Consider the following 24,289-nt stretch of genomic DNA (forward strand, 5'->3'; position numbering starts at 1 on the left):
AATTCTACTGTAATAAACTGCAAAGTTTTAACAACTGCAACACCATTGTCCAGTTCTTTGCTAGATCATTGAACAATGATTGTCATCTATTGGATCCCCATGGGGCAACTGTAAACCAAAATAACAAAATTTACCAAATGACCTCCAAAGAAGAAATTACGAACAAGATTTCACTTTTTGCAACTTTTACTGTAACACAAATCCGAATTAACTTATACATGAATTAACAGGCAAATGATACTTCAAATTAAAAGGTAAATTTCACTTTAAACAGTTGATACAACAAAATACATCTCATGCAACCACAAGCATTACCTAGCTACACAGTTCCACAGCATACAGTTCTTTATTCTTGCAGGGCAGGTTGGATGGTCTATCCAACAACAGCTTTCATGTGTGAGTTTAACGACCAAGATTATCATCAGCAAGGCATACTTCTAGAACCCTCTCTGCCTTGGCTCACGACAGTCCTGATGGCGTAGCTGTCCAGAAATCCGTTTCAACCAACAAACCAATAGCACCCTTTTCATGGTTTGGCCACTTCTGGGAAAACACTCAGCTCTTTAGCGTGTCTCAGGAATCCGCACAGCTTTCCAGTTTTCAGACCTTTTTAGCCATCTTTTACAGTAACTCCAAAAGCTTCTGTCTCCCATTCACCGAACAGAAGACTTCCTGAGATGGATTTGCTGCTTCTCCTCAGAAGAGTTTGGTGTATTCCTGTTTCTGTATCTATCTGCTTTCTCTTTATGTTTGCATTTGGGCCTTCAACCTCCAGCTTTTCTGCTTGAAGCTCTCCTTTGTGTCTGGCAACATGTCGTCTGTACCTTAACTTGCTGTTGGTACTGTTTCCATGTCAAAGGTCACCAGGCTACATGGAGAGTATTTATTATCCAAGAACATTACAATTGTTCCCTTTGTAATTGATGCAAACCAATAAAAGTCTTTTCAGAACATCTTACAAACAATTGCAGATTCCAAAGACATTTTAACGAAATTACAAATTTTCCTTGTTGTACTTAAGCTCAAAGGCCATCATACATCATTGATATAAGAACAGCTTTCTAATGGGCCAAATTACTTCCTTCTGTACTGCATTGTTCTATGTTGTTTTTAATTCTATATGTTTTGTAGTATTGTGCTGTTTTTAAGCAGGCTCCATTTTTAAAATTATGTACTTAAGAAACTTCACATACTGCATTCCATTTCAAGTTAGTCCTGTTACAACAGCCTTTAACTAAAATTATATTTGTATTGCCATCTTTTCTATAGGTATTGTGTCTTGAAATATCTCTTTTCATTACTTTGGAATAAAACTAACATCTAATTATTTTCACAGGGAGGTCCATATTATGATGTACTACACAGCATTCTAGGTGCATACACCTGTTACAGACCTGATGTAGGATATGTAAGTCTCTTACATATTTGCCATGCTTTCAGCTCTCTACTGCTCTCGCCTTTAAGATTTTCCTTAAAAACTACCTTTTTGACCAATTTTTTTTGGTCACTTGCTCTAAATATTTCCTTCTGTTACTCAGTGTCAAATTTTGTTTGATATCACTCCTGTAAAGCACTTTAGGATATTTACACTAACAGCACTGTATAAATGAAGGTTGTTTAAAAATTAAATGAACTACAATGGTTAACAGATTTCTTTGTGTGATTTCAAATCTATAATGAGCTTAGAAGTATCCACACTACCTCTAGAGGAAGGTTGAGAGTGCTTCCCCGTAATAATAGTCAAATTCCTAGTTTAATCCAAGGCAAACTAAGACAAAGCAATTTGAGCAACCAGCAAATCAATCACTGTAATTCCTTCATACATCCTTGTGATGTTGGCAGAGCTCTGAGCGCAGGTTGTCTGTTTGGGAAGGATCATGGTGAAGAAGTAAGCATTTGGGAAAATGCAATGAGAAGAGAGAGACATAATGTTGCCAATTTTTAAAAGCTGCAAATGCTGAAAATCTGAAATAAAACTAAAATGCTGAAAATTCACAGAAGGCTTGTTGACAAGACAAAGAACAAATTACTATTTTAGGTGTAGATCTTTTCAGTACTGACAAAAGGCCCACATGAGAAATCTTATCCTTTCTGTTTACAAATGTTACAGTAATGCACCTTTTTCTTCTGTCCAAAATTGGTGGTGTTATTATTTGTGGTGACTATAATTTTTATGTCCTTGTTACTTTGAAAACATTAATATGAGTGTGAAGGATTAAATCATGTCATTTCGCTTATCCAGACCAATGGGTCAATATGCTGATATACTCCAAATCTTGGACCTTTTCATATATAGGTTTAGAAGAGTGACACGTGCTTCCCAACTTGCTTCTGCTTTGTTGGCATTCACACTTTGAGTAGAGGGAATTGGAATATCCATTGCCTGTATCCTCTTCACTTCACTAGCTAACACTTTGCTGTGTGGTTTTTGAGTTAACTCGTCTGAAAGTCAAACTTAGTGGTAATTTAATTGCTGCGCATCATCGCATGCACCTGTTTCTGTACCATAATGTTAGTTCCAGCATGTTATATTGGAGTTGGTCTGTTGTACTCCAGTATTAGCTGCTTAGGTGGTTTCACCAAAGATTGACTAGTTGGTTCAAAAGTGTAATTTAGCTGCTCTATAATAGGATCTTCGTGTTGCTTCTGTAAGTTTCAACGTAAAAATCAGAGTGTGACGAGGGCTTTAGGTCTAATTTTGTTGCTTGGCAATGGATGGAACAAAAGCTGCCTCAATACTGTACTGTACGATTGCCTGTGGACTATGTTAGCACTGAAGAGCAAGGTACCACTGAGGAGCAAGGTACCACTGAGGAGCAAGGTACCACTGAGGAGCAAGGTACCACTGAGGAGCAAAGTACCACTGAAGAGCAAGGTACCACTGAAGAGCAAGGTACCACTGAAGAGCAAGGTACCACCGAAGAGCAAGGTACCACCTAGATGGTGACATCAGAAATTATTTTGTATAGGAGGCATTAAGGTATTTAGCTGAAGTTAGTTGTATCTGCTGGGTTAGGATGCAATTAGTAACTCAGTGTCTAATTGAAAAAAGTATGCAATTTTTTGGGAGGGGAAAATGAAATATTTGGGTATCACTTGAGTGTGTTGTAAATGCTTTAATTTATTAATGTCAGTTACATGTGAAAAATACTTTACAGTATTTTGATTTAGTGTAAAACTATAATTTGTTTAGTGCTAATGTTTAAGTAGCAATATACAATGTGTGTGACATTGGCATAGATAGTATTGTGTTTTCTTCAATCATTAAATTATACGTGCAGCATTTAAAACGTTACTTGGGTAAATTAAAAGCAATAATTCAATCTTAAGATTTTGAAGTTAATATTTGAACTGTTTTCTCTTGTTCTGTGATCAATTTTCTGATTTAGTTAGTCTTGTAATTTGTTTCTGTAGAAAAGTTATTCATGTGGCTAAATTACAGCCACTACATGTTCACTCTGAATTTTATCTCTCAAAAGGTACAGGGAATGTCATTCATTGCTGCTGTGTTAATTCTAAACCTGGATACTGCAGATGCCTTCATTGCCTTTGCTAACTTATTGAATAAACCATGTCAAATGGCATTTTTTCGTGTGGACCATGGCCTTGTGAGTATTTCAATGCCGTAGTCCTGTCATTATGAAAGTTCCTTGGCTAACGCCAGTTGTCTAAGGAAGCTTATAAGCTTATCATTTTAAATTGTGAGATTAAGTGGCAGAACCAGAATTTAAGTAATATTTTGCCCAAAGAAGGCTGGTCATCATCACTTTCTCAAGAGCAATTAGGGATGAGCAACAAATGCTGACCTTGCCAGTGATGCTCATATTGCATGAAAGAATTTTATTTTTAAAAGGGCAAGTTTTATTCATTCTCAGCTAGGATTTTTTAATTAAACATGGAAAGGTAGAAGAAAGGATAGAACTAGATACAGAGCAAATTATCAAGATTTTGTCTGCAATGCAATACAGTATTAATGAACTGAACCCCTGCATATGATGTTTACAGATTGCTTTTGTTTGCAATTTTGTAATCCTACTTTATGACATAGTGGAGAAACTAATTGACCGTATACAGAAACTTTTTAGTAGTAAGATTTAATATAGAAATGTGGGTATTGTATACAGAAATTTTAATATTGTTTTTAAAAAATTACTGAATGGTTTGATTTAAAAAAAAATGTTGCTTAACAATGTGTAGAGTATTAAAACATGACAAGTTGTTTACAGCATAGCCAGTCTCTGCTTAAAGTACTGAATTGCTGCATTATACCATGTGCCAAGCCCCAACTGAGATGGTCAAAAGGTTCTTGCACCTCTGCAACCAATCTCTAGAAGGTGCTGAAAAACAGAACTCATTGCTTGAGAGGGGTGGGGGAGAGTCAGAAGAGTAGAGAATATCTCCTTGTACACAACTGCCTCTAGTTTCAACCAAGATGTACAACCAACTCTAGCATAGCAACCTTGGATCGTTTTCCCTCCCAAACCCATGAGTATTCAGGCCAGTTAGTAGCAGTACCCAAGATCAACTAATTTAGCATGTTTTGGAGATTGGACCTGGGATCCTTCTAATGTGTAAGGCTCTTCGAGTCACTGGGTAAACTTACTGATTTTAGGATAATTGTAGCAATTACTTTCAAGCTAAAAATATGCATGTAGTTATGCATTTTTAGAAACATAGAAACATTGAAAATAGGAGCAGGAGTAGGCCATTTGGCCCTTCGAGCCTGCTCCACCATTCATCATGATCGTGGCTGATCATCCAACTCAATAGCCTGCTCCCGCTTTCTCCCCATATCCTTTGATCCCTTTCGCCACGAGCTAAATCTAATTCCTTCTTGAAAACATACAATGTTCTGGCCTCAACTACTTTCTGTGGTAGTGAATTCCACAGGCCCACCACTCTGGGTGAAGAAATTTCTCCTCATCTCAGTCCTAAATATCTACCCCGTATCTTCAGATTGTGACCCCTGGTTCTGGACTCCCCCACCATCGGGAACATCCTTCCAGCATCTACCCTGTCTAGTCCTGTTAGAATTTTATAGGTTTCTATGAGATCCTCCCTCATTCTTCTGAACTCTAGTGAATATAATCCTAACCAACTCGATCTCTCCTCATATGTCATTTCCGCCGTCCCAGGAATCAGTCTGATAAACTTTCGCTGCACTCCCTCTATAACAAGAACATCCTCCCTCAGATAACGAGACCAAAACTGCCCACACTATTCCAAGTGTGGTCTCACCAAGGGCCTGTATAATTGCAGCAAGACACCCCTGCTCCCGTACTCGAATCCTCTTGCTATGAAGGCCAACAAACCATTTGCCTTCTTTACCGCCTGCCACACCTGCATGCTTACCTTCAGCGACTGGTGTACGAGGTCACCCAGGTCTCGTTGCACATTCCCCTCTCTCAATTTATAGCCATTCAGATAATAATTTGCTTTCCTGTTTTTGCTATCAAAGTGGATAACCTCACATTTATCCATATTACTGCATCTGCCATGCATTTGCCCACTCACTCAGCTTGTCCAAATCACACTAAAGCATCTCTGCATCCTCCTCACAGCTCACCCTCCCACCCAGCTTTATGTCATCTGCAAATTTGGAGATATTACATTTAATTCTGTTGCCGGAGGTCACCGGCAACGGCTATTGGCTTAGTACAAAGAGGAGAAGAGTCAATTCTCTCTTAACTCTCAATTCGCTTTATTCATGTCGTTAGATCATCTACATATAGCTTATATATCTGGTTAAATATAGACATGCAGTTTACAGCAGGTTATACAGTTTTATACCCAAAGCTAGGATCTAAACGCACACCCACTAGGTTTCTCTGACACTCCCTGAGTGGTCACAGAATATAAAAGCTAATACCCGAAAAGGAGAGCTGACGCTAGCCAGGCGTTCCGTTCTCTCACTTTTTGCGCCTCTACGTTGCTGACGTAGGTTCTTCTACTTCCGCGATGGTTGTTCTCCGGAGTTCTCGCTGCCTCCACACCCAATATTCTCCATTCTTATACTGAATCTTATCTCTTCAAGCAGTGCTGTCTCTCTCCCGTTGGTTTAGGCTTGCTTGCCTAGTCTATGGCATCTTCTCATTGGCTCTGTCCCAAAGACTTAGGTAGCATTACGTCATTACTCCTTTCCCAAATAAGGACTTGTGTCTTATCACATTCCCTTTGTTTTCCAAGAAACTCAGCTACTTCACACCGGTTCCAGCCAGCTCAGGCCAGTGACTGGGCTCCGGTTACTTCAGGTCAAAAGTTGCTTTTGCTTGTGTCAGCAGTTCGGTGCAGCCTCTGGCCAACAGTTCCCTCATCTAAATCAGTAATATATATTGTGAATAGCTGGGGTCCTAGCACCGATCCCTGCGGTACCCCACTAGTCACTACCTGCCATTCAGAAAAAGACCCATTTATTCCTACTCTTTGTTTCCTGTCTGCCAACCAGTTTTCTATCCATCTCAATACAATACCCCCGATTTCATGCGCTTTAATTTTACGCACTAATCTCTTATGTGAGACTCTGTCAAAAGCCTTCTGAAAGTCTAAATAATCCACATCCACTGTCCCCCCCTCATCAACTCTACTAGTTGCATTCTCGAAAAATTCCAGTAGATTTGTCAAGCATGATTTCCCTTTCGTAAATCCATGCTGACTCTGTCTGATTCTGCCGCTGTTTTCCAAGTGCTCAGCTATTAAATCTTTTATAACGGACTCTAGAATTTTCCCCACTACCGACGCCAGGCTGACTGGCCTATAATTCCCTGTTGTCTCTCTACCTCCCTTTTTAAATAGTGGGGTGACATTAGCTACCCTCCAATCTGTAGGAACTGTTCCAGAGTCTATAGAATCTCGGAAGATGACCACCAATGCATCCACTATTTCTCAGGCCACTTAAGTACTCTGGGATGTAGATTATCAGGCCCTGGGGATTTATCGGCCTTCAATCCCATCAATTTCCCCAACACCATTTTCCTACTAATACTGATTTATTTCAGTTCCTCCCTCTCACTAAACCCTGTGTTCCCCAACATTTTTCATGCAAATCTTAATAGAATTTTGATATATAAAGTGCAGCCTGATATAAATTACTCTTCATTTACTCTATAAACAAAAATGCTGTACCTGTTTGCTGCCTTACCAAATATAGTCGCAACAACTTAAAGCATCCATGTTTAAATTGGGCAGCTGCTTTTATTTGCCCAAAAAACAATAACCTTTATCAATTCACATTAAAGTCCATTTCAAAGTTGCTGCTAACAGCATCTTAAGTTTATTTTGGGGGAAAATGCAGCTGTGCTTACTACTTTGTAGGGTGAAAAGACAGGTTGTTTTAATCTGGTGGATACAAAGGTAGGTCTGGGCACTATATATGTTAAAGAACTTGGTTTGTCAAGCTTAAAAAAAATGGGCATGGATGGAGCAGTTAGACTGAATGACCTAGATAAACCTTTATAGATGAGAGCAAAATGTATTCAGAAAACCTCAGTCCATTAGATACAAACAGGAACTTTTGCCAGAAGTATTAGTGGGTACAAGGTTGAAAATATTTTATACTGGCAATTGCATGTGGCAGACAAATCATGTTCATACTAACATGCCTGCTTTAAGCTGTATAGCATTGTTTTATGAAGAATGTTCTTGCAAATTACATTTTAAAAGGCTTAAAGGCTGTTGGGGAAAGTTTCAATGACTAATTGATGGTGATCTGAAATTGAGACTTTAAATCTTGGTAGGTTAAGTATTCTTATTGGTCATTGCTTATTCTAATTAATAGGACTATTGTTTAATTTTTTTGTTATTGTAACAATAGTTTGATGCACACTTTTTCACCTCCACATATAGATGTTGAAATATTTTGCAGCCTTTGAGGTATTCTTTGAGGAAAACCTACCAAGGTTATTTGCACATTTCAAGAGAAACAATCTTACCCCAGATATTTATTTAATTGACTGGTAAGCAGCCTTCTCCCTACTGTCTGAAGCTTTTAATGCTATATTTATGTAAGTTTCTCTCGCTGTCTCTTCTGGTCACGGCAGTAGTTAAGCACTGGCAGAGGGGTGTTAACTATTAAAGTTTAAACTATTTTTAGACGCGCTCTTTCATTGCCTGAGCTTTTCTTAAAATAAACAGCTGCTTGAAATGTTGAATGATTTGATTCCTGGGACGAAAGCATTCGTTAATCCAATTCTCATACACTCATATATGCATGGTGCCAAAAAGCTTTTGGCTCTTATTTAGTTTACATAAGGATAATCTTAGAGACAATTCTAACTAATATGCTGTGTTGGAAGGCGAGGTATAATTGAACTCTTTCTCATGGTGGTGTACTCCCTCACAGTGATTGGGGAAAGTTAATGGGAGAAGTTCCATTTTCTTAAGCCAGAAAGGAGCGATTTGAAATTCATTTATTTAAATTAATGGGGCTTCTAGTTCATTATTTAGCACATTTGGAATCATTTTTTTTGCTATGGGTTGGGAATGCTTGGTAAATACACCAGACTCGCCATGGCATTAGAGAATGTTGGATAATTAGACTACTGCATATAGACATAATTGAGTTCCCTTTTAAATTTATTCATTCTGTCTTTATCTTTAGATTTCCCTAATAAATTCTAATGTCCATATTAATATGGAAACTAATTGTACCATCCCCACCGCTAACACTGTTCATGCTTTGCACATTAAACTGCCTATATGAGGTAAATAAGGCTAACCATTATCTAGTATCATGAGAGTCAATTACAAAGGTGCCATTTATATGATAAGTTTCAGACAGTGCAAGAAATGGTTGCCCTGCACTTAACAATTTAAAAGGTTGTGTTGACTTCGGTCAAAAGTCAGGTGTTCATACAGTTTCAATGAGCTGTTCATGCTTTGTTGAAGTACGATCACTTAGTGATGAGATTCTAACAATTGCTAAGTGAAATTTCCTGCTTTTTTAAAATAAAACTCTGGTTACTCCCCTTTTTGCTTTTACCATCCACTGTGTACAACAGGCATATCACATTACTACCAATACATGAGTTGTAAATGATGGAGGCTGTTTAAGTTTGTTATACTATAATTATACCCTTTGGCGAGTAATGGCATTGCAGCACCTCCACTGATGGGAGGGTGTAATTACAGTATGACAAATTTTGAATAGGTAATTTCTATTATAAACATGGACATTGACAGTTATTATGGAAAAGGTCGATGGGTGGTGCACAAAGATGTAATATTTGTAGTACATAGTGCCTATTGTTTCACAACTTTTATGTATTTGTGTTGTTATTGAACATTTGCAATCGGTTTATTTTTATTGTATCAAGGATTTATGAAGATTGTAGAGAGTGAAAGAATTGACATGGACAAATGCCTGCCTTTTCTTGTTTAAGCCCTGATAATATGAAGGGTACATGTTCATTTTTCAGTTATTTTTTAAAGTCGTATTTCCTTAAAGTATCATATCTGTTTCTATAAATTGTACAAGTGGTTCCACTGGACAAATGAAAAACTGGGAATTCTACCATGTTCATGTAAGGTCCTTATGTAGGAATAGGGCTTCCTTCAAGCGTTAAGTAGTCGTTAAACAGGAAATGTTTTGAAATTGGCATGAATTTGATGCACTAAAGGGAAAGCCATCTGGATTGACTTGAACAGCGCATTTTCATTGGTAGAACAATTTTCTAAAAAAACTTTGTTGCCAGGTGTCCACTATTCTTTGCTCATTTTGAAACAAATATTTGACGGCGACAAGTAGCACTTAAATGATATTGAATGCATAATAATTGTGTTTAATTCCCTTCAGGATCTTTACTCTCTACAGCAAATCTTTCCCTCTGGACCTTGCATGTCGTGTCTGGGATGTATTCTGCCGAGATGGAGAGGAATTTCTTTTCAGAACTGCTCTGGGGATCTTAAAGCAATATGAGGATATTTTGACCCAATTGGATTTTATCCACATGGCACAGTTCCTGACCAAACTCCCTGAAGATATGTCATCTGAGGATCTGTTTGGAGCCATTGCAACTATTCAGTTGCAGAGCAGGAATAAAAAGTGGGCTCAGGTGTGAATGAAGTAAAGCTTTTATCACTATTAGAGGGAAAAATATTGTAATTTATTGATGCTAAGCATTTTTTTCTTCTGTTGATATTCAAATTGAATTATTGAAAAAATAGAAACTAACTTCCAACTTTTTTCAACAGAATATAAGGCATTTGGTATAAATGGGCTGAACTTTATCGCGGGTTTCAGGACCCTGATATTTAGCTGAAAAGTGGGCACCTAGCCCGTACTTGCCTGTTGTGGGATTTTTTTTGGCAATTTTACTTCTGGTGGCCTCTTATTAGCCATCTGCGGGCCCCACATCCTACTAAGGACAGTGATGGGCTACTGATGCTGCCGACAGAATTAGAGGACCAACAGCTCTGAAGCCTGAGCAGCGCCACCAGGAGAGGTGGGTGCTGCTGATGCAGATCGGAGATCTTGGGGGCATCTTAAGATGGATGCACCTTTGTTGGAGGTAAGTACAAATTAAAATTCAGGATGGTCAAGGGGCCAGGCCCTGCTGATCATAGGGCAGAGGCCTCTGGGGAGAATCGTTGGGGCCCCGGGATTACCTTTCCTGCCCAAAGTCTCCTCTGTGGGCCGTGGAGTCTCAGGCTCTCATGGCTTCCTGGACTATTGCCTTGTCCTTTCTCTGGTGAACCTCATGTGAGCCCTTCACCCTCCCCCACCCCACCCCCCAAATATTTAGGTTAAAGCCCTCTTCGGAGCCCTGGTTACATGACGCTGGTCCTAACACAGTTCAGGTGTAGGCCATCCCCAACGGTACAGCTCCCTCTTTTCCCAGTACTGGTACCAGTACCCTGTGAATCGAAATCCATTTCTCCCACACCACTCTTTGAGCCATGCGTTCAACTCAGCTCGTGGCTCAGGCAGTGATTCAGAGATTACTACTTTTGTGGTTCTGCTTTTTAATTTAGATTCTAGCTACTCATAGCCCCTCAACAGAACCTCTTTCTTATCCTGCCAATGTCACTGGTACCCACATGCATCATGACAACTGGATCCTTCCCGTCCCACTCCAAGTTTGTCTCCAGGCTAGAGGAGATGTCCTTTTAACCCTGAGACCAGGCAGGCTACACCGCCTTTGGGACTCTCACTCTCAGCTGCAGCGAACGGTATCTATTTAAGTATATTGGTCCCTATAACAACTACCTTCCTTTTTACATCCACCCTGCCCCTCCCCACCCCCCACTTGAATGGCTCCCTGTACCACAGTGCTGGGTCAGTTTGCTATCTCTGATACAACCCTATACATCAAGACTTAACTCCAGTAGATAACCTGAAATTCTGCAGTGGTTTCATGAGTCTTAAATATTTTTTTTAAATTTTCTCTTTCAGGTATTGTCAGCACTGCAGAAAGATACAAAAGAGGTGGATAAAGGAAGCCCAGCTCTGAAACGATGACCTGCATATTTGAACGTTTGAAGGCAGATTGCAGTACATTATGTCCGCCGTACTCAAAAATGCAAATCAGACTGTGTAAATTGCAGTGATGGGGTTCTTACTGTGATTTACAACAATCCATGAGTTATTTGATATACTGGCCTTAGCCTTAAAAGAATACATTTTACATAATTGAAATCAAGGATGCAGCCTTAAGAATATTGAATAGCCACATCTCCTACCTATCACGTGATGTTACTTTAGTTGAACAATTTTAAACTTCATTAATGTAGTACAACAGAAGTGTTTACTTCAGTTGTGTTTGATAAAACTTTACATAAAGCATTTTAAATGGGTGGCATATAATATACTGCCAGCAAAGTCACAAATTTGATCAACATGTGATTTGCAAAGTGCTCATGTCCACTCTTCCAGAACATGTAACAAAATGGGTTCATAAATTTGAGAGCATAGTTCTCCTTTCAGCTCAGTCGCCCTCACTTCATGTCACTTATGTCAGGAGATTTAGGAAATGTTGAACTTAAACCATAAATTAGTGTTTCCAACCATTTTATAGCTTTTTATAGCTGGAAGCATCTAACTTCAGCTCAGTTTCAAAGAAATGTTGTACTTCACCAACCCCTGTTTATAGCAGTTTTTTTAAAATGGAGAACTGCATTCCTAGTAATTTGACCTACATCTGATCTCACCTTGAGTTAAAGGAGAAGACAGAACTGTGGCTGCATCCATTCATCATAAACTGTTTAGAATCATACCACTGAATCTTTCAATAAGCTTTACATTACATTGAAATACACTCTCATTTTGCTGCTTGTGCAAACAATTACCAGAGTAATGTTAAACTTAGTGAATAATGTATAAAAATATGATTTTCAGTAGCAAAGCAAGTGTTTCTTTTTGCAGGCCATGCATACCGTAATGCAGTTTCTACATCAGCATTATTGTTATAAAACTTTCATATTTCAATTGTGGCCAGTGCAACAGGAACATGGTTACATGTATATTCAAATTGTATGCACATTAATATTTCTGGTCTTTTCCCTCCACTTCTTTCCAAATGTGAAGTTTCTCTGTTCTCCTGAAATTATTAATTAGTATGGGTAGACTTGCATGGTAGCATACCCAAGTGCCCCTGGTTCATTTTGAGCCTAAACAGTGACAGTTGTACTCATTTCTACAACGGGGCATAACTGACATTCACAGTTGCCCCCTTTGCATCCAACATGCATGTTCCAGCACGAGTCTTTCAATACTGAGTATGAGCACTGGCCAGTTTTTTTTCTCATCAACCATTAAAAAATGAGTTCTGTATCTAGCTGCAAGTCCACCATCTGTGTGCAGAGATCAGCTGACTTGCACAAACCAGTGCAACTGTAGAGGCTGTTTAGCATAAACAAACACTAAGGTACTTCTGATAATAAGATAAGACATGCAAAAGAATCTAGCCTAGTACTGGATTGAATCCTAATTCTGTTAAACTTTGTTGTTTGGTATTGGAATTTGTTAGTACTGATGCATGTTGGGATGAGTTCTGAATTAGTGCTAATGTGCAATATGTTCATCAGGACAGTCGCTGATTAATACTATGTCCAGTAACATCCTGACCTGTGAGCTCTCACCAAAAGTTTAAATTGGCAACGTCTAATTGCGTGGCTAGATTTTATGTTCCATGCTCACAGGGGTTAAGAGGTGAACTTCTGCGAAAATGCTTCCCAAAGTATTACATTCCCAATTAAACTCAAACACTGCTTATTTTTCACCTTTACAAGGCTTTATGATTAACGTACAATCAAAGGGTAAGTGTGTTTAAATTTGCCATCTCTATTTGCACCTCTGAAGACATGAGAACTTTGGGTTTATGAACAAAAAGATGTGATGACCTCTTGAGTCTCAGTGTCAGTTTGGCTTTTATACATGTGATCTGAAATTTCCTTTTGAGGAAAATAGATGGCTTCACTATCATCTGTCTTGTAAACTGCTTCACACTCGTTATGCAGACTCCTCGGTGAATTGATCTGTTGTAGGACTTTAATCAGCAGACTCACCAAACTGTTGGTGTATCTGGAAACCTTGTTTGTAACCAAATGCAACAAGAGATTCTATATTTTCCAGGTTTAAAAATCCGAATTCAATGAATCAAAAACATGTAATGTTACACACAGTTTAGGAATATGTTTTATTTTGGGTAATATGCAAAATTAACAGGTCAACTTAATGATTTTTTATCTAGGTTATGCAAAACTTTGTCACCAAAAGTGAAGAGGTACAGTACAGTAAAGAGGTACAGTACTGTGCACAGGACCACTATCCCAAGGAGGAAATAGCTATAAACTAAACCTCTCCTTTCCCACTGACTGCTGTAGGAGATGTGAATAGTTGGATAGCGAAGGCCTGTTAGCAGAAAGTGGCTTATTTGCACTTGTGTAACACAATACCTTATATGTTTGTATAACTAGTACTTGTGAAGCTACTTTTTTCCCCAATTGTTTGTGTGCAGTACTTTTACCATTTAGTGCTTTGTATAGATGTCATCACACAATGAAAATTTATTGTGGTAGTGTGAAGAGTTAAATGCTGCAATAATTAAATATTTGCACAGTTTCTTTTGAGAGAATTTATCATGAAATATCCCTCATCTGGAGTGTAGTTGAGAACTTTTACTTTGATTAGATTTGAGGTACTTAGTGACAAGCAATGCAATTACGATGTATATATAAGTCTCAATCAAATTAGATTTTTTCAAGTTGTACAGATTGAAATGTTTAAAGACTGTGTTTATATCTATTTTGGAGGACCATGCCCTTTCATTTTAACTGCAGTGTGATTTTATTTCTTACATTTGATTTTTTTTTTGAGACGGGTAACACTCCTATTTTCTGGATTTTGCAAAGTTTCTGCTGTTTTGGCACTGGAAGTGATTTTCACACATTTTAAATGTGCTTCATTAATTGTACAATCATTAGAATGTAATTGACAGTTTCAACATTATGAACTAACATTTTAAAAAGCACGCCTGTAGTTTTAATAATGGTACATGCTCTATTAATCCTTGCAGTATGTTTGGCTGTAAATGCTTTAAACTGAGCAGACTGGGAAGTGTTTACTCAGCTGATGTGAAAGGAACTATACTAAGTACAGAATATAAGACTTTCCTTCAAATGTAAATAAGATGTTTTCCTAAAAGAAATAACTCTGAATAAAGACAGACTGATAGTGAAATGTTTGGCCTTTGTCAGTCTTTAATAAAATCCTGCAGCACCACAACCATGACCCTGTTTCTTTTATTACTAAGTTCAGATGCTGTTCTGGAAACCGATTTAAATCAAAACAGTTCATTGAGACACTTGTCGTCAATATGGTAGATCATAAGAAATAGGAGCACAAGTAGGCAATTCGGCCCCTCAAGCCTGCCCTGCCATTCAATAAGCTGATCTGTCCAAGGCCTCAACTCCGCGTTCATGCCAGCTCCTCATAGCCTTCAACTCCCCGATATTTCAAAAATCTATCTACCTCCTCTTTAAATACTTTGTGATCTAGCCTCTACAACTCTCTGGGGTAGAGAATTCCAGACATTCACTCCCTCCGAGAGAAGAAATCAATCCAGAGCACAACTGTCAAATGATGGATCAAATGTTATGGCAGTGGCTTCAGGGAAATTTTGGCAACTTGGACTTCAAAGCACCAGCACTAGTGAAATACATGCACAAGATCATGGTAAATCCTGATCTTGAATTTTTGTAGCACTGCTTCAATGTTTTTGTTTAAAATATATTGCGGCACAAAAATACACATTGAACTTTTTGCTTAAATTTTGAATATAGAAATCTGAAGCTTGAGGTCTATTAAATGCCTGTCTGGTGGTGATAAGCTTGCTAGTTATATTCTATATTGACATTCAATTTCCTTCATCCGATGACAAATTCAACATTCCGTAGAGCAATCGAGTGGAAGTCAATAATGAAGAATCAATCAGCCTACTAACTTGTGTCTTTTCTGTCTCCCTGCAATGCATAGCAGTCAGTGTAGATTATTCTTTCTAGCGATATTTCTTTCTCTTTTGAACTTTACTATTGAATGCTTTCAGTTGCATACATTTTGTTTTTAATCAGATCATAACACGTTCTAAGAACTGAGATACTCCCCTGTGAAGTTTTTAACAGTTGCCAGGTTGTGCGCTGATTGTATGCTTATAAATCAGTCACCTGATTACACTGCAGCAACATAGCTACAATAGCTTCTGATGCATTCAACCTAGAACTCAGCTGTTTAAATTATCACATTACCAAATAACCTTAAAACTCAAATTTACACTCTGAATCCTCTCATAACAGATCCAAGCTGTGTACGATGAGGATTTGACAGCACGTGGATCCAGATTGAGACCTGACTCTAGTTTTGCTACCATTTTCATGTCAAGGTGCAGATTAAAATCATTTAGCACCAGTGACCCCTTGACTTTCTGCAACCTTTTAAGCCTTATTAAACCAGAGGTTCACACTGCTGTCCAATTTGTAAAGTATTTAATGATTGTATATATAAAATATATTTTAAATGTAGGGATGTCTTTCAGATCATTATTGTTGCTTTTCATTTTCAATCATCCTTTATTACTGAAAGCCACTAAATTTCATAAAATGTTAACCAATTGCACTATGTAATAATTATCAGTTTTCAGAACACTCTCTTATTAGTGATAGCCATGACTTGGTCAGTAGCACCATTACTTCAGACTGGCCTCACACTCCAGGACAGGCACAGCAATGGCACGTTGGGGCCTGTGCAGCCCTAAAAACTTGACTCAAATTCCTTTCTAACCACATGAGTGAGTTCTTTCACATCAGTCTTGGTGCAGGTAAATAATCCCTTTCTTGCCAGACCAAGCATCTCCCATCACTTTTTCTGTGGGCAATTGACGACAGTTTCAAAGCAAACTGCACTTTTCAAATAGGATTGCCTAAAGTGTAGACCATTACTGATGGTGGTTGTGCAGCCCTGTGCTTCTCATAATAGGGGTGCATTCATGCATCACAAGGACTTTTACTCCATGAATGAGTAGCTTCTCTGTGACTATCAGTACTGCAGCATATGATGAATACTTGTTCCAAGGCATTGATAAAAATACAGTTAGAAGGCAATCTACCATACTATCTTCTTCAGTCCTGATCCTGAACATCTCTATGGCTGCAGTGTGCCCATATCTGCCACTTAGACCACACAAGGTACATGATAAAGAATGTCAAATCAGCACACATGTCAGTCCAGTCTTTACAAAACTTTTTGCATCTTGTCTGGTATATTCTTCCTGAATTTGCCACCCAGCAGGACTAAGCTGTGGGGCACCTAGAGAAATAGTGCAATGGGGGGAGGGGTGGACAACCTAAAGATGCAGCTAGTCACTTGATAGTATAGAACTTGAGTATTGTTGAAAAAGAGACATGCTGTTGAAGCTTTCCATCTTGCACTCATCAGGACAAATGCAAGAATGCCAAATTTCAAAGGGAGCGTCAATTTATATTGCATTAGAAGAGAGTGCCGATTGGTTGGTAAGTTGACTCTGATTAGTCGAGGCATTCTAAATTGTTGTACCCTTTGAAATTGGCATTTTTGCATTTGTCCTGATGAGTGCAAGATGAAAAGCTTCAATGACACGTCACTTTTGTCAGCAATACTAAATACGCAGGTACTGAAATGCTTTGCTAGATATTAGACTCATTCATCAGTTCTTCTAAATATGTAATTAACCTACTGCATGAATAGCCTTTGCTACATCTTCACTACGACCTCAAGTATACCTTCAGTTCATATGGGATGCCAGAGTGACCATTTTTGCAACCTACTGATAAAGTCTGCAGCACTCTAAGAAGAGTACTAGGGTGAACTGAATGGAGATGGAAGAGAATTTAGGGCAAGAGAGAAATGAGTGGCAACATGATTTTATTTATGGCAGTGTCCCCATGTTTGAAATGGAATCTTTTTTTCTAGGTTGTCATGGATACTGCCATTGCTGCCAATACCTGATCTTGCTTCTTCATTGTGAAACTTCACCCAGTGTAGCCAAGTGGGAATTCTTAGTATTGTGGTTATATTTGGAATACCCCTGCAGAACAGAGTTCAGGCCAGGAGTGAAGCAGCGACAGCCAGGCAGCTGCTGCCACTTACTGTTCCCGTTTCCTTTTTTAGATTGAAGGTTTAAAGTTTTTTAAAAGTCTGCAGAAATGCAGCATGTTTGATGTTTAAAAAATAATTAAATTTCCATAGAAGCAGAGCCCCTTTACAAATAGCATCATTTTGAGGAGTTTGAAATGACTCCTGATGACCATCTCTTTTGCATTGGACAGAATTTAGAGTCATTTAGGTTTGCTACAAATCACAAATCTTGTCTTAAGGTAATTTTGCTGATCTTGTTATTTTTCTCAACAGTAACTGTCCCCAAGCTCTCAGAGCACCAGCTGCATTGTTATGATAAACAGAATGTGGGCACCTTTCTGTCAGGAAAACAAGGAGGCTACACAGGCAAGTCAGGGGTGTAGTAACAGCCATAGCTAATTTACCTGTCACGATATCCCTAAATCAGAAGCAATGCAGCCAGTGAAAGTTTTGGCTCTTTTGTCCTTCATTCCTATTCCAGGTAATAACTTTTTACCCTATTATGAACATAGGAGCAGGAATAAGCCATTCGGCCCATCGGGCCTGCTCTGCCAAATTATGGCTGATCATCTACCTCTATGTTATTTTTACTATCCCTGTATCTCTTGATGTCATTAGTATCCAGAAGTCTATTGATTTGTGTCTTGAACATGCTCAATGATTGAGCTTTCACAGTCCTCTAGGATGGAGAATTCCAAAGAATTACCAACCTCTGAGTGAAGAAATTCCTCCTCATCTCAGTCTTAAATGGCCTGTCCCTTATTCTGACACTGCCTTCACAATTAAAGTCGTCAATTTGCATGAGTCCTTTTTTCTAATTTAGAAAGCTGAATTTTGAGCCATTTTGCTTTCATCTTCACTTTCCTCTGTTGCTCTAAGTTCTCCCTTTTAACTTTCCTCAGCCTCTTTAAGGTGCTGCTTTACTAGCTCCTAACTCGATTATTTTTCTCATACTTGCATCAGTTTTGCTATCAGCATCTCCCGTTCTCCGGGGTAAGCATTTTCACATTTCTACTCAGACTTTGATATTCCTCTCTATCTGAAATGTTAGAAGTATTGGGTCTGAAATTTCCACCAGATTTTCTAGTGGGAAATCAGTGGAGAAATGGTCAAAATAGGTACAGTAGGTTGCAGTGCCTAAGTTGACCCCCATTTTTCAGCAAATAAATATAGTACAATAAGTATAGCCATAATCATTATGGCTCTTCTTGCATTAAGAGTCATCTCAATTTTTCAGCTCAGAGGTATATTGTTAGTGTTATACTTGCCTTGTAAGTCAGCTCATGGGATCAAGCAGGTGACACAGGCCATGTTGCCAAGAAGATGTGCGGGGACTTAAGATATGGCCACACAGAGCAGAAGACTCATGGCGACTGATGAACAGAAATGGTCCTCCTGTTCCAACACCGACGGTTCATATTTTATACTCTGCGACCCTCATTTTTGGAAGGATTTTTTTGAAGCTTCAAAGGTCAACTTCCCGCAATCTACGTGGTGATGCGGTAGGTAAAGAGAAACTTTTCTGCGTGGAAATTAAAAATGAAAAAGATGTAAACTTGAAATTAGAACTAGGCCATTTAGGAGGGAAATCAGGAAACATTATTTCACACAACAACTAATAAAAATCTGGAATTCTCTCCCCATAAAGTCTGTGGAGGCTGGTGGACAATTGGACCTTTGAATCATAGATTGATTTTTAGTAAATAAGGATATCAAATGATATATAGCTAAGGTGGATAAATAGAATTGACGTACACATCAGCTGTGATCTAATTGAATGGTGGAGCAAATTCCAGGGGCTAAATGGCCTAATCCTGTACCTAACTTCCTTTAGAACCTCTGACAAATGAATAAGGACATTACAGCGCTGAAGTGAATGCCTAGATTATGTGCTCAGCCCCTGCAGTGGCCATTGAACCTATAAGCTTTAATTTAGGGGCGAGAGTGCGACAACCTTGCAGAATATGCAGTTTTGCAATCATGGGCAGAATTTTCCCCTTGTTGGGGGGACGTTCAGGAGTGGGCGCACCCCCGATTGGTGCCCTTGATCGGGAGCGCGCCGCCATTTTACGTGGGCAGGCCAATTAAGGTCCGCCCAGTGTGACGTCCACCAGGAAGCGCTATGCGCTCCCTGTGCAGGGGGGTGGGGGGATTCCCTAAGCTGAAAGTGCGCTGTTTTGTGCATGTGCGTGAAAGAGCGCACTCATTTTCCTGAAGCTAAGTGCTGCCTCAGGGAGCTCAGCGCCAAATTCAAAAATGTTAAATGTAGAAAAATAAAATTTCCCTGACATGTCCCTCATGTCACACTGTCACATGAGTTGGGACATGTCCACCACTTTTAATTAAACTTTTGTTAAAATTTAAAAACCTACATGAAACCTCATCCCGCCCGTGGATGAGGTATTCATGCTTTATCTGAAGCCCGCCAGGACTCCCGGCCTGCCCACCAACCTTAAGGTTGGACAGGCAGGTCCTTTAATGAGATCCATTACTTTTTAAATGACCTCAATTGGCCGTTGACAGGTTGGCGGGTGCACAGCTGATTTGGCTGCACCCCCGCCTACCTGAAAATTGAAATGAGGCAGGGTGGTGTCGGGAGTTCTGCCTGATTTCATCCTGCGTCATTTTACACATCAGCGAGTGGGCCCCGCTCCCCGCTCCCCGACCTCAATATCCTGCCCCACATGTTAAAGTGCAAAACACTATATTGTGTGCTGAAGCACAAAATTAACAAGAAATTTTGAGTACTCTGGAATGTATTACCCTAAAGCGCCCTCAATGAAAGTCTAATCCTTTTTACATTAGAATGTTGCAATGTACAAACAAATTTGTATTTATATAGCATCTTCATGTCCTCAGGGAGTCCCAATGTGCTAATGAATTGCTTTTGAAGTTCAATCAGTGTTAAGTAGGCAGCTGCAGCAGCCAGTTTGAACACAGTAAGGTCTCACAAACAGTAAGAAGACAAAGCACCAGTTTTGGTGGTATGAGTTGAGGGATAAATACTGGCCAGGACATCAGGGGAACTCCCCTCTTCATATAATATTTTTGGATCTTTTGCATCTACTTGGCAAGGGAAGCAGGACCTCAGTTTAACGTCTCATCCAAATTATGGCCCCATCAGCAGTGCTCCCTTCTTGCACTGAAGTGTGGCTTAAGCCCTGTGGAGGAGCTTAAACCTATGACCTTCTAATATAAAGGCACAAGTATGACTACTGAGCAAAGACAAAGACTAATAAGCTGCTTAGAGTATACTAATCTAATCAGACATGATATGTCTTGTTTCGGTGGCATCCATTGTATCCAGATAAATCAGGTTGTCCAATGGAAGCTTTTATGTCATGGGTAAATGAGTTCATTGGTCAAATGAACTCTAACTGCACACTTTCCTATGTTCTCATCAATTGCTGCATACAATCAATAATAGGGAGAGGCTAATGTAAGAATAAGCAGTGATGGCTTATTTAGACATAGGGCAGAGCACCAGATCATATATGCTCACTCAGAAACCTCCAGAACTAGACTGACAGTTCCCAGTTGCCTACGCTGTACAGTGATTCGTCAGTGCTGTCACATGATCGGTACACTTGCATTCTCTTAATAGGACAGGGTACCTCACTTTACCACATCCCTCCCCCTTTACTTAAAAATACAGCAAACAAGCTTAGAACACATTCACTATTTGTACAATAACTATTTACAGGTCAAGTTTCTCAGGAGGCTTTCTTGGACATGTTGAGCGTCTCAGTTCAACAACCTCGGCTGGTTTTTCCGTGACCTCCTTTTCAGGGGACTAGTCCACTAGTTTCCTTGATGGAAATTGGCAGGTTTGTCTCCCCGACCCCCTCAGGTCCCATAGGCCCCACCTACGCTTCCAAATCATGTAACCTGTCCTCTGTTAGCAGCACAAACTCAAGCACTGGTGAAGACTGCATTTCTTCTTGTGGGACTGGTGTTCTTTTGTGGAGATGATCCACATTTTGTCTAATTATTCGGCCATTTACCGATACATTATAGGAGAGGGATCCAGTTACTGCATTCGCCTCGCCTAACAGCCAATTGGGCCCATTTCCAAAGTTCTTCATGAGGACAGCATCTCCCACCGTTAAAGTTCTTTCGCGACCATGACCATCGTGCCTGGTCTTCTGTGCCTCTTGGCTTTTCTCTACATTCCCCTCTAAATTTGGCCGGATAAGGGTCATTAGTAGTACTGCAGGGGCAATGCCGGTCATTGTGTGTGGCGTGGTCCGGTACGTGAACAAGAACCGGGACAATCTCGCGCCGATGGAATCCCCTTCCATCTTTTTCATCCCAGATTTAAAGGTTTGGACTGCCCGCTCAGCCATGCCGTTTGGTGCTGGGTGGTGGGGTGAGGTGTTGATATGGGTAATGCTATTAAGGATCATGGAACCTGTGGAGCTCACTGCTGGTAAAAGCGGTCCTGTTGTCGGACACGAGGACCTCCGGCAACCCGTGCACTGCAAAACTCTGCCGCACACGGTCTATGGTGGCAGCTGATGCAGGCGACTGGACTTCATAGACGTCCATCCATTTGGAGTGGGAGTCAATCAGTAAAAGGAACATTGTGCCCAAGAAGGGTCCCACATAATCGACGTGAAGGGAGTCTGAGTTGCTGTGCGCATTGTAGTCTGGAGCAATGGACAATGAGGGTAGAAGCTCCAACATTCTTTCCATCACATGGCTGAATAGGAATCTCTCCCACTTTTACCTGCTGCCATTGGCGTGCTGGAAGGATTTGTAGGTGGATAATCAACCTGTTTGACCGGGTTATCAATGCACCTTCTTTGGCCATCAAGTCCTGGGGTGGGACTCAAATCCAGAGCTTCTGGCTCAGAGGCAGGGACGCCACCCACTGCGCCACAAGACTTCCTCCTTATAGATATAGGACCCATCAAACTTTTTCAATTTTTCAGGTGGATATGAATGATCCCTTTTGCACTGGCAATATACCAGCACTAGTACTGAAGACTTGTGCTCCAGAACTTGCCACGCCCCTAGCCAAGCTGTTCCAGTACAGCTACAACACTGACATCTACCTGGCTATATGAAAATTGCTCAGGTATGTCCTGTACACAAAAAGAAGGAGAAATCTAACCCAGCCAGCTACCGCCCGATCAGTCAACTCTCGTTCATCAGTAAAGTAATGAAAGGGGTCATCAACAGTGCTATCAAGCGACACTTGCTTAGCAATAAAAGCAAAAAACTGCGGATGCTGGAAATCCAAAACAAAAACAAAAATACCTGGAAAAACTGCTGAGTTTTTCCAGGTATTTTTGTTTTTGTACTTGCTTAGCAATAACCTGCTCACTGACACCCAGTCTGGGTTCTGCCAGGGCCACTCAACTCCTGGCCTTGGTTCAAACAAGGACAAAAGAGTTGAACTCCCGAGGTGAGGTGAGAGTGACTGCCCTTGACACCAAGGCCGCATTTGACTGAGTGTGGCATCAAGATACCCTAGCAAAACTGGAGTCAATGGGAATCAGGGGAAAACTCTCCATTGGTTGGAGTCATACCTAGCACAAAGGAGGATGGTTGTGGTTGTTGGAGGTCAGTCATCTCAGCTTCAGGATATGACTGCAAGAGTTCCTCAGGGTAGTGTCCTTGGCCCAACCATCTTCAGCTGCCTCATCAATGACCTTCCTTTGCTCATAAGGTCAGAAATGGGATGTTCGCTGAGGATTGCACAATGTTCAGCACCATTTGCGACTCCTCAGATACTGAAGCAGTCCATGTCCAAATGCAGCAAGACCTGCACAATATCCAGGCTTGGGCTAACAAGTGGCAAGTAACATTTGCGCCACACAAGTGCCAGGCAATGACCATCTCCAACAAGAGAGAATCTAACCATTGTCCCTTGACGTTCAATGGCATTACCATCATTGAATCCCCCACTATCAACATCCTGAGGGTTACCATTGACCAGAAACGGAACTGGACTAGCCATATAAATACTGTGGCTACAAGGGCAGGTCAGAGGCTAGGAATTGTGCGATGAATAACTCACCTCCTGACTCCCCAAAGCCCATCCACCATCTACAAGGCACAAGTCAGGAGTGTGATGGAGTACTCTCCACTTGCCTGGATGAGTGCAGCCCTTAAAACACTCAAGAAGCTTGACACCATCCAGGACAAAGCAACCCACTTGATTGGCACCACAACCACAAACATTCACTCCCTCCACCACTGATGCACTATAGCAGCAGTGTTACCATCTACAAAATGCACTGCAGGAACGCACCAAGGTTCTTTAGACAGCACCTTGCAAACCCACGACCAGTACCATCTAGAAGGACAAGGGCAGAAAATGGATGGGAACACCACCACCTGAAAGTTCCCTCCGAGTCACTCACCACCCTGATTTGGAAATATATCGCTGTTCCTTCATTGTCACTGGGTCAAAATCCTGGAACTCCCTTCCTAACAGCACTGTGGGTGTACCTACAGCACATAGACTGCAGCGGCTTAAGAAGGCAGCTCACCACCACCTTCTCAAGGACAACTAAGTGTGGGCAATAAATGCTGGCCCAGCCAGCGAAGCCACTCCCGAGAATGAATAAAAAAAACTATTCCAACAGGATCTCCCAGTTAAACAGGTTAATTGATCATGTATCTCTTTGCTGTTTGTGGGGCCTTGCTGTTCACAAATTGCTGTCCTTTTTTGCCTAT

At 40.2% G+C, this 24,289-nt stretch overlaps 1 protein-coding gene across 2 annotated transcripts in view; it reads left to right on the plus strand.

Moving 5' to 3' along the window:
- Nucleotides 1-14,674, plus strand: part of LOC144678710 (TBC1 domain family member 14-like) — an 81,205-nt gene extending 66,531 nt beyond the window's left edge. For both annotated transcript variants that reach the window (XM_078538525.1, XM_078538535.1), the window contains exons 10-14: nucleotides 1,337-1,408; nucleotides 3,480-3,608; nucleotides 7,843-7,952; nucleotides 9,791-10,049; nucleotides 11,390-14,674. In XM_078538525.1, coding sequence (XP_078394651.1) covers nucleotides 1,337-1,408; nucleotides 3,480-3,608; nucleotides 7,843-7,952; nucleotides 9,791-10,049; nucleotides 11,390-11,455 — 636 coding nt within the window. In that variant the 3' untranslated portion in view covers nucleotides 11,456-14,674. The remainder of the gene's footprint in view (nucleotides 1-1,336; nucleotides 1,409-3,479; nucleotides 3,609-7,842; nucleotides 7,953-9,790; nucleotides 10,050-11,389) is intronic.
- Nucleotides 14,675-24,289: the final 9,615 nt, after the last annotated feature.

Source organism: Cetorhinus maximus, chromosome 1, assembly GCF_964194155.1.
Source record: "Cetorhinus maximus chromosome 1, sCetMax3.hap1.1, whole genome shotgun sequence".
Lineage (NCBI taxonomy): Eukaryota > Metazoa > Chordata > Chondrichthyes > Lamniformes > Cetorhinidae > Cetorhinus > Cetorhinus maximus.